This window comes from Centruroides sculpturatus, unplaced genomic scaffold (genome assembly GCF_000671375.1).
Source record: "Centruroides sculpturatus isolate CEXI.00-Female unplaced genomic scaffold, Cexi_2.0 scaffold1146, whole genome shotgun sequence".
Lineage (NCBI taxonomy): Eukaryota > Metazoa > Arthropoda > Arachnida > Scorpiones > Buthidae > Centruroides > Centruroides sculpturatus.
In genome coordinates, this window is record NW_019385570.1 from 82,198 (window position 1) to 93,735 (window position 11,538).

The 11,538-nt window shown below is 36.0% G+C and overlaps 1 protein-coding gene across 1 annotated transcript in view; it reads right to left on the bottom strand.

Moving 5' to 3' along the window:
- LOC111640210 (multidrug resistance-associated protein 4-like) overlaps positions 1-11,538 on the bottom strand; it is a 132,881-nt gene that overhangs the window by 31,204 nt on the left and 90,139 nt on the right. Inside the window, exons 16-17 of the mRNA XM_023386210.1 lie at positions 7,852-9,416; positions 6,086-6,165 (exon numbers count right to left, since the gene is read on the bottom strand). Of these exons, the coding sequence (XP_023241978.1) occupies positions 6,086-6,165; positions 7,852-9,416 (1,645 nt within the window). The remainder of the gene's footprint in view (positions 1-6,085; positions 6,166-7,851; positions 9,417-11,538) is intronic.

Below are 11,538 nucleotides of genomic sequence, written 5' to 3' on the forward strand. Positions count from 1 at the left end.
CGGTTTTGTCTAGTTAAAACTTGAATTTACTGCTAGTCAAAAATGAATTTGAGTTAAAACTAGTTTTAACTAGACAAAACGGGTTTTAACAAAGACATTCAGTATAAACTAGTTTCAACTAGTTAAAACGCGTTCTAACTAAAAACGGGTTTTGACTGTAACATATATACTACATGAAATTTTCTAATGTTGTCAGTGATATGATAAAAATTAAATAAATTTGAAAAAAGAATAAAAAGAAAGAAATTAATATATGATCCAAACTTTATCACTACTTTATATTTTTATAATTCAAAATGTATCAGAACTTTACATTAAGTTACTTAACGAGTGGAATGCAGAATTTCAAAAGATCGTCTTATTAGTCCTGGTCTCTCATTGAAATACAATTACTGGAAGTTTCTGAATTTTTAAAAACTGTAATCAATATATATGTTCAGACGACCTCACCCTACATTAACGCTAACTGTTTCAGTAGAGATATTAAAGGTGTTGTGTGTATGAAATGCCAATATCAGAAACTGTAAATCGTCAATGGCAAAATATAAAAGATTTGTGTTAAATGTTTAATTACAACGTTTTAAATTATGATTTAAGCATGATAATAAATTTACTGTAAAATTGTTAAACCCCCATTATTAAAAAATCTATTTAATTTTGCACTCTCATAAAATAAAATATTATAAACACACAATTATGATATTAGTCACTCAAACAAATAGATATTGTAAAAATTTTCCAAAGAAAGAATTACATCTGAAATTTTAACAATACCTGTAACTACAGTAAGACCTAATTTAACGCTTTGTCGATTTGCTGATTCGATATAACGCCGTCTGCTCGAAGTCTAAAATAAGCTCTCAATTTACACTGATTCGAACTATCGCTGCATTTCATTGATTCGTATATAAAACGATTATTTCCAAACACGAACCATTTATCAAAAGGTGGCAATTCGTTGTATAACTGCACTGTTTTTAAATTTTTGTTTGTTTGGTGCAATTTTCGAAAAAATATAACGTCATAAATATCATATGCCAGCGAATCCCATATTGTGCGCCGCTGCTTCCTCACAGGGGTGCCGTTAAAAATTATTTTAAAATGTTCATAATTTTACTTTCACTTTTAATTCAATGTGATAAGATGCGACTTCTAGCAGACCTGGTGCAAATGCATTGATATCTGTACTGATGATGCTCTGTAATTTAAAAAATATTGGCTATTTTGTAAATTTTAGTTGTTAGAATTTGCCACAGGGCACCTTGAGAAAATGTGGATTTAGCAAAGGCTCGATAATCAACGAAGTTTGGAAACTTCTGCCACAGGGGATATCGACATCGCTTGGGAAAAATTAACTGATAAATGCATGAACGAAGTATGGAAGAAGTTATGGATGAAGGTATTCAAGAATTCTCAACGAAAATAGTCTATCGCTGTATCGTTAAGTTGAGAAAATTATCGTCCTAATTGATACAGCAGGACGAGCCTTACCAAGGACAACTGTTAAGAACTGGCACAACAAAGAATTTATGTAAAACTGGTGGTTCTGAAAATGAAGAACCCGAAGAATTTCTCTACATATTTTCTTAGTAAACGTTTGATAACGATAACCGAACCCGTTAATCAAATTGTAGCAAATGATCCTAAATTTGAAAGGGGTGCAAAAACAAAACAATGCGTTTTGGATGAAATCTCTTGTTACTGATATTTGCTTAAGAAAAGAAAAAAAGTGACAAATGAAACTACACGATTTTATCGCAAAAATCAACAATTTGAGAAAAGTCAAGACGTTCATCACAAAATGTGAACTTTAAATTTCTGTGTGCAAAATGTGAAATTTAAATTTAAATTACTTCTTTATGTGTTTTTAACGAAAATTATTTTACAGATTAATATAAAATTAACATAAAATTAGAATCTGTTTATTTTTTCTGCGTGTTTTTCTTTCTCTATTTACTCGGTATTAAAATGATCTTGTTTAACGCTGTTTCGTTTAGTTCTGTGTCATTTAAAAATGTATACCTGATGCAAAGCTGGTTGTTACTGTACATATAACTTTCTCTGTAAATAAATTAACGTTGTTTATTTAAATCAAGGATAATTCACTTTTTCATGTATAGTCGCGAAAAATCTGTAATTATTAATTTACCCTAACGTATATTTTGAAATCGACTTGAAGTAAGTGAACAGAATACAAATGATCCTTTATTCAATTGTTCTGTAGAATTTTTCATATTTTAAAATTTGTTATTGTAATGTAACTGGTCTATTTATTTAAGTCATAGACTGGCTGTTGTCAATTATATTAATAAAACACTGGATTTAATGATGACTAAAAAAGTTCTGACATAAGTAAGTCTGTCTTCATAATTACAGAACTAATACATTATTGTTTCACTCTAATTTTAAGAAATTTTTTAACTTATGAGATTAAGTAATTGTTTATAGTGTTTTTCAATCTAACTCGGCATCATAAAATAGTATTTTTAATGACTCTCTTCATCTCTGTTTACAGAATATTGTCGCTATTACTCAGCACGCAAGTAAGTTAAATACAAGACACTCTTCTATATTCGAAATACTTACATTTTCCTTCCAGATGTTTTATGCTTTTTAACACTCGGCTGAAAATTGTCCACAAAGCGTAAAATATTATTGAAAGGACAGCAATTAATACAAGTAAATAAGGACAGACGATTGCTTGAAGAACACACATGCCAACTAGAATCGAGCCTCCCTAGAATTAGAAAAATATAAATTGCTAATAAATAGTTCGAGAATTAAAACTTAAGTTTTCTATGTAAAGTATAAAAAAAAATTTTACAAGTATTTAAAAGAGTCATCTCTCTGTTGAAAAATTTAAGAGTCATCTCTTTGTTCAAAAGTGTATACTGGTGTGTCACAAATCTGGAACAATTGGTATTATGTAAAACTGTTGTTTTTAGATGTGACACGGCAATTAAAAAGCAAAAACAATTTTAATTATTTTCGCGTTAAAAACCTGCTATCGCTGAAAAGTTGCAAACTTTTTCGTTTACATTTTTTTGAGGATGAAATATAAGTTTTTCGGGACATTTACTGTTTTTTAACAATAAATAATAAAAAAGAGAGTTAGCTGCATCCAGATCAAGGTGTGCCACTAGTTGTAATGTCTAGATGCAATGCGTTAAAAACTTTAAAAATATCTTACTGTTTTTCGAATTTCCGGAATAAAAAGTATGATACAATTTAAGAACTAAAATATTGATTTTTACATCTTTGATATATATAACAAAAGCACGATATAGAAATTTTTCAACAAACGAATCTTAAGACGTTTAGATTTTTAGTTCAGGGAATATGAAAATGCCAAAAAATGCAAAAAAATTCGGGAGTTGTTTCTGTATGTATTGATGTGTGTGCATGACAGTATTTTGTTCATTCTGCTTAAAGCTTAATAACTCCTCTGCGTTTTTCATATATTTTTGAAATTTGCAAGGTGGTTTGTGTATTGAAAAAATGATGCTGCTAATCGCTAAAGTTTGGTTGAGATGGCAGATAAAGGGAGATCGTGTTTCCTACGTCCAGTAGGCTTGCAATTTAATGAAGTGTTTACTCGTTATTAGAATTTAAAACTTTATATAAATGTAATACCTATTTAAAAAATTAAAATTTTTGCTATATCATAACTTTAAAAAATAGGAAAAGTTTTTAAACGACATATTATATCAGAAGGCAAAGGATGCAAGTATAGTTGTTGCCGGAAAAGTTAAGTACCCGTTATTGTATTTTTAGTAATCTCCATACCACGTCTAAAAAATAAACTGACAGCAACATAAATCTTATGGTTCTAAACTTATGGTAGATTTAATATTATACTTCTTATATTAAATACAGTATTTTAGTCAGTGTTTCATAAAAATTGTTTAAGTAAAAACACGATAAATATTGCATTTACTTCAAAATATATTCCTAGAATCATACAAATCTATTTTAAAAAATAAATTATCATTATGAGTGCAACAAAGGGTTTCTAACTACTAATAGAATGCATATTATCTATGTTTAAAAAAGTGCCAGTTAGTGTAGTGTTGAGACAATGCGAATATGAAGAATGTTGATATAGAATGCACTTGAGTATTTTATTGTTTATTTTTACCATCAGCTGTACACAGAAGTTTTACTGAACTGAGATTGCACTGTTTACTTTATAATTAGAGAAAATGAGATCAAAACATTTTACGACAGTTCAATGTACAAGAAGTTAAGTTTTTAGTAACTTACCGAACTACTGTATCATAATGTAATAATTGTAATATTTTTATTGTGAAAAAATTTTAAATTACTGATACAAAAACATTTAACCACGTTACTTAGCATGCGTTTACTGTATTAGTATTTTTATATTATGATGATAAAAAACATTTTAATTTCGAAAATTCCGATGGGCAAATAAGTCTCTTTTCTCCTTTATCTGCCCTACAGACAGTTCAGAGACTATATATCTAAGTTATTCCAAAAAATTCCTGGGATTTTTCCTTCTCCGGACTCGCTCTTTAGTCGTGCAGATGCAGGTTGACACATTATAATCATTTGTTCCCCAGCTGTAATTTAAACATTCAACGAAAAATGTACGATTAAACTATTTTCATAATCTGCTGCCGTATTTAAGAGGGATGGTTCGACTTACAAAAGTTATACTATACGTTCTCTGACTACATATTCCATGTAGCACCGATCAGGTGAGACACAGCTGCTCTGTAGATGTTCTGTTCTTATACATAAGTGACAATTATCACTGTGTTGGATTGGTAGTACCTGTGCAGTGATAGCTGCAGCAAGTTTTTTATAACGAAAATATAGTCCAAGGTAAAGCGCGACCGATCATTCGAGTTTGGCATGCAAATAAAGAAGTCTTTACCGAATTTCATCAAAATGCACGAAGAAACAGATTGACGAAAACAGTCAAACTGTCTACAACAATGGAAGTGCATATACCTCAAACATTCGCAGAGTTTATAATGAAAGTAGCTTATAGGCATGTTATATTTGTTGTATTTGATGTTTCTGAAAGAAAACAGCGTGTCTGAAACTCACAAACATACCTTTGTATGTGGCCATCACTTTTCGTGTTCACTACTTTTAATAATTTTATTTTACATAAATTTTAATATACAGAATTGAAGAGCGAAAGGCGATCCACTTAATTTTCCATTGCGATAGATACATGAACATTAAAATTAGTTAAATGAGAGCGAAAATTATACAAGAATACTTATAGCCATGCATACCACAGAAATTCGTATAATATTATAATATACCATTACTTATTATCATTCATTTCCCACAGCAATGCTCTTGTGGATGCTTTTCCCAACGGCAAACAACAAATATGTTTCTTTGCTCGCATTTATTGTTCCAGTTGTTGTTAATTGAACAGCTAGTCATTTTGTGTTGTGTCTTTTGTTTCTTTAGTAATCAGTTAATGTTTTGTCTATCATACATTGTTTTTCATGTTGCCTATATTCTACTTATATGCAACAATATTAAACATTTTTTAAATTAAAAAAATTTGGCAACTTTCTCATAAGTCATTTGTCACTGTTGTCTGGTTGTTCCTTCTTAGTATTCTTGTTTAGTATACAGTAAAGTTTAAGTTAGTTCAACAAGTTGTAAGCTAGAATTAAGAGAGCTATAATTTAAGTAACTTAAATTTTACTGTATTCATTCTTTCTCCATGATGTTTCAATTAAATTATTTTGCTTCATAAAGAGCTTGCTAGATTATCATCTCTATTATTTTAGTAATAGTTTGAAGCCTTTACTTTAGATTTAAACATTAACCTTTAGTCTGTGTAACTTTTATGTAGCTGCACTACTTATTTACGATGTATGCTACAATTCAACATTTTGAGATTCATAGGCTCGCACACCAACGATAATTGTAGTAGGAATCACCTTATGTACACCGCTCAGAGGGTTTCTTTCTTTTTTTTCTATTTCCTTGCCTTTCCCCCCTCTCCTTTCTTTCCTTCTTTTCTTACGCCGACTAAACACTATTATACTACGTGTGCTTCGTTAACATAAAGTATTTAAAATGAACTTACCCTTACTAGAAAATAAGTAAAGAAAGGAATCAAATCATCCATGCTACCAACATCTTTGGAAAATCGATTTAAGATTTTTCCTGAAAAACATAAAAATGAAAAATATTAATTGAATTGAATAATTATGGAAAACAAATTTCGATATAATTATAATTTATAGGGATATCCTACTTATATTTACAAATAACGCTTTTCTGGAATTCTTACAACTAAATTATTGTACATGGTACATTTTTATCCAAACAATATTTTAAGGAATGGAAAATATGGTTTTCATAGTATGAAGCTACTTGATTTTTCTAAATTAATAACTATACCGTATTTTCTTTTAATTATCGGTAAGCATTGTGCAATGTCAGGTGTTTGTTATCCAAACAGTTTGGTTAACGAACACCTCACAGAACAAACATAAAAAATACAGGCTAAAAATTGAAAGAGGGGGCCTTCTGGTATCACTCGTAGGTATAACCAAGAAGGTAGGAAAGAACAGAAGGTAGGAGAAGACTTCCGAAGAGTAGGGAATGAAATTGGGGCAGGAAAAGGTGGGAGCTTATGGCGCCTGCAACGCATTTATTTAGAAATAAAAAAATACAAAATAGATACATTAAACAGTGTAACGGTAAAAAAACACAATGTAGAAATTTACAAAATTGTTGGCGCGACAATGTTAACCTTATGTAGCAAGGTATGTACAAAATATATATATAAACCAACATTAAGAGTTGTACAGAAAAGGGTTGAAGAGACAAAGAGAGCAAAGACCTCAACAAGAGCACGCAGTGACAATAATACAAATGACCGTATACAGAGAGGAAAATTCCACAGACAATAGGGGGAGGAGTTGGTTGGGTTAAGTCCGCTCAAACAGAGCAAAGAGTCCTGTACCGCTGGTGCACACACTTGGAGACGAGAGGAAACCTGTTGTGGCATAGTTCATTGCGATGTAGATGGTTTGTCGTTGTCGGTTGTGTGAGAGTTGCACTGAGGGCAAAGCGCTGCTGTTGATGTGAGAAACTTTTTGAGAGTATTGTAGATATCCTTGTTTTCAAGCAGAGTTTCAGGAGAACAAGGCCAGTTGAAGCCTGTGTACAGAACACATCCGATGAGATTGTCTCTTTGGTGATCGAAGAGGCTGCAGTCCAAGAGATAATGATTACTGTCTTCTATTGTAGTATCATCGCAGTGACAGACACCAGATTCTCTTAAGCGGAAATGATTGAGGTATGCGTTGAAGTTGCCATGACCCGTAAGTAACTGGGTCATGTCAAAGGAAAGCGTGAAGTGCTTCCACTCTAGATGACGTGAGATATTGGGGATGTAGTTGTGGGTCACCTGTCCAGTGTCCCCGCAGTCCCATTCACTTTGCCATTCTTGAAGGGGAAGATGACGGTTCCATTGTTTGATTTTTGAGAGTGGGATTCTGTTGTAGGTGGAAGGGAGCGAAGACGTAGCAGCAGCTTCGCCAGATGGTCGGCAGCCTCGTTCCCAGCGAACCCAGAGTGCCTATGCACCCAATTGAAGGAAACGTAGTGCTTGTGCTTATTGATGGAGAGCAAATGATGGATATGCAGAACATTGGCAGCTCTTTGTTTAAGGTTCATGATAGAATGGATTGCTGTGATTGCTGTCAGAGTAGATGGTGATGGTTTTATTTGGAGGGAACCAGTCTGCATATACATGATCAAGGGCTTTGACAATGGCAAGAATCTCGGCTTGTGGAACCGAGCAATGGGGCCCTAGTTTGTAGGCTGACCGATGAATGTTACCATTATGGTGGTCATATAGAACAAAAACCGCCCCCACGTTGATGTCGTCCTTGCTTTTTCCGTCCGTGTAGATGGAGAAGTCAGATTCATTGGATGTCTGGGAGTCACTGTTTATGATCGGGTAGTCTTGGAGAATATTAAGTTGAATGTCTTTCATTTCAATTCCAAAAGATAGAATGTCTTCTTTTATGTGGGTAGGAAGGTCAGAAAGAATACTTTTATTTTTATCATTGTTGAGAGGGTGGCAGTTACTGAAGAGGTTGTTGGTATTCCAGTTTCTGAGAATCATTCTGGCTTTAATGTGAACTGGGGTGATTCCAGCAATCACCAGCAGGGCAGCAGTGGGAGCAGTCCGGTAGGCTCTACAAATACGGAGAGCAGCCACTCTTTGGGTTTTAAGGAGATTGCGTTGTATATGAACTTTGGTGGTGGCATCGGCCCAGATGGGGGATGTGTAAAGAAGGATAGGTTCTATAGCCCCTAGGTAGATATTCTTGGCTGCATTATAGCCTATGCCCCAGGTATTACGAGCAATGCTGATAAGTGCGTTCGATGCCTTAGTTGCTTTGGCAACCACCATATCCACGTGGCTGGTCCACTGTAGCTGTTGATCAAGTTTCACGCCAAGGTAAGTTAGTTTTTTTACCCGAGAGATGCGGACACTGTCAATTACGATGCGAGGGGTCCTCTGAAGTGGGGTATTCTTTGGAAAGATGATGAATGAGCACTTCGAGTAGTTAATAGGAAGCTTACTGCTTGAACTCCAGTTTGAGATCTTGGCTAGTAGGTCATTGATCAGGATTGGGAGTCTATCGCTGTTTTTATCTGAGACCACAGCCACGGTGTCATCAGCATAGCCTTGTAAGAAGTAGTTATTAGTCGTGTTGTTGTTTATGCTTGCAAGGAGATCACTGTGGACAATTGTCCAAAGGCCGGGCCCGGCGATAGAACCCTGTGGGCAACCCTTTGTAACCTCATGGATGTAGCTGATGTTATTGTGAAAGAACCCTGCTTTCCTTTCACTGATGAAACTCCTTATGAGGCAGAAAAGATTCCTTGGGCAGTGATGAATTTGGAGTTGCCGAAGAATAGCCGGCCACCAGAGGTTATCGAACGCCCTACGGAAGTCGATGGAAACAAGTAGCATATGCCTGCCGTCCTTTTTGGCACGTTTGATGTGATCAGTAATTGCAGATAAGGCTGTAATCATTGATTTCCCTGGTGTGAAGCCGTGTTGGTGGGGACTGAGGGCATTTTTCCTCCTCAGGAAGTTGAGAATCCTGGTAAAGAGAAGCCTATCCAGTACCTTACCCATGATTGGCAACAGGCTTATTAGCCTGTAGTCTTTGGCATAGTGCGGAGCGTCATTAGGCCGCTTGTTAATAAATTTTATGGAAGCTATTTTCCAGTCTCTGGGGAAGTATCCCAAGGCCAGGCAACGATTGCAAAGAGTGGTGAAGGTAGTAGGAATGGCAGAGAAGGCTTCGTTGACCATCCTGCCGGTGACATGGTCTATCCCAGGCGCCTTTTTGATATTTATGAGGCTGATGGCGTGGTTGATGTCCCTGTAAGTAAAGAGGGAGTCGTCTGTCTAATTGGACGGCTGGGATGAGTTATTACGAGTCTCCCGATGAGTATCCGAGTCTTCTGCAGGGTTGTCCAGTGGGAAATGGTATTCAATTAGCTGTTTGAGAGTATTATCCAGAGAGCTAGTGTATTCATCCTCTGATATTTTGACAGGCGAAGGAATGTCTACCTTCTGCCTCTTTTTGAAGGCGATGTAATACGGTTCACACCAGGGGTCGTTGAATCGGTTACAGAATTGCCTCCAGGCATAGTGACGCTTTTTTTAATTAAGGATTTATATTCATTGAATTTTGATATATAATTGGCTCTTTGCATGGCCCTGGTCTGGGTATTATTCTGATGCTGATAGAGTCTACGTAAACTACAGACTACTTTGTGGAGATTGGCCAGTTCTCTGTCCCACCAAGGAGCGTTCGTCCTCAAGTTATTTTTCTTTTTGCTGGTGAAATGATAGCTTTTTATGAGTAGATTTGTGAGATTCTCAATGCAGTTTTCTATGTCCTTCTTGTCCATGCTGGTAATAGGTAGAATAGGGTTCCATTCGTTTTGGATCAGCTGCCAGTAAGCAGGCCAGTTGGTATGATGGTAGAAGGCAGTAGAGTGGATGGAATTTGTATTTGCTTGGATCACAATCTTGATATACCGGTGATCAATTGCACTTGGCTCTATCATAGTGGAGCAATAAGAGACCCTATGAGCCATATGGATGTTAGCGAGGGTAACACCTACCCAGCTGTCACCCCTCGAAGAGTGGTAAGTTGAAAGGGGGCTGGAGTTGCAAGAAGTGAGATAGAGAGCAGCAACAAACTTCTGCATGCGAAAGCCCCTACAATCCTCAATAGGGCTGTGCCAGAGGTAGGACTTTGCGTTAGTATCGCCACAAATCAGCCAGGGCTTGTCGGCGACTATCCTACTGATTGTGTCAAGATCTTCGAGCATAGAGTTGATGTCCTCAAATGGCGAGCAGTAGATTGAGGAAACAATGAAGTTGTCATTGGAGGAATTGACCGTGCAAGGGGTGACATATTTTGTTGAAAGGTGAGGCATGTACTGGACCAAAAAATGCGGGTTTCTCACTAAGATGGCAGTTTTGCTGTTTTGCATCATGCCCTTGAGAGAAAAAGTCCTCCATCTGCCAAAACTTGTAAGCTCCTCTTTGAATAGGTACGGTTCTTGGATCAGAATCAGGTCAGAGCTCCAGTCCTCAGCAGTTTTGATTAATAAAAAAGAAGGGGCCTTTCCTCTTTGCAGGTTGATCTGCAATAAATTAAGCGACCCCCTATACTGATTGATGATGATATTTGAAGTTAGATTGGAGTCTTGAGTGGTGCTGGTTGAATCCTGGGTAAGTGAGTTCCTCGTGGTATTCGTAAGGTGTTTATAATCCATAATTGGTCTGCCTGATTGTCTGAGCTTTCATTTTTAATGTTATGGGGCATTGAGGATTAAAGGCATTGTGGTCCGTAGCGTATCTGTTGTTCGTTGGAATGTCTTTATTTGCCGTTCTGCAGTTAATACAGGAGGGCGTTTGGTCGAGTTTCTGACAGCTTCCGTAACTATGTCCCTTTGAACAGTGGCTACATCTTTGCCTGCGGGCAGATGGTAGAGATGTGGTTATACCCACAACACTGGTAGCACCGTACCAGTGGGATGTAGTCATTGACAAGGATGTTCGCCCATTGGATGGCCACATACTTCGTTCTTACCAATACATCTCTTATTTTGGGTGACGTGGACAAAACGATATGTCTACAATTTTCCCTGGCATTGTTACGGTACAAAATAGTGCTTATACGTGTAGAATCCATAAATTCGTCTTTAGAGACTGTATGAAGAGCCTCATTTTGGTCATAAGTTATTGCGGTGATTTCTGACTCGTCAACTGTGATGGGGACATTGTTTAGGATAACCCTTGGGCGCCTCCCTTCCGAGATCTTGCTCTTTATTTTATCCGAAATCTCTGGAAGATTCTGAATTGCTTCCTCCAGAATTTGCGCCTCCTTATGGGTGTCGGTTCTTATACAGATGCCGTCACCTCTTACTTTTCTAACCGCTTTGACCTTAACCTTTAGGTTTTGTGGCTTTATTTTTCTTTTAATT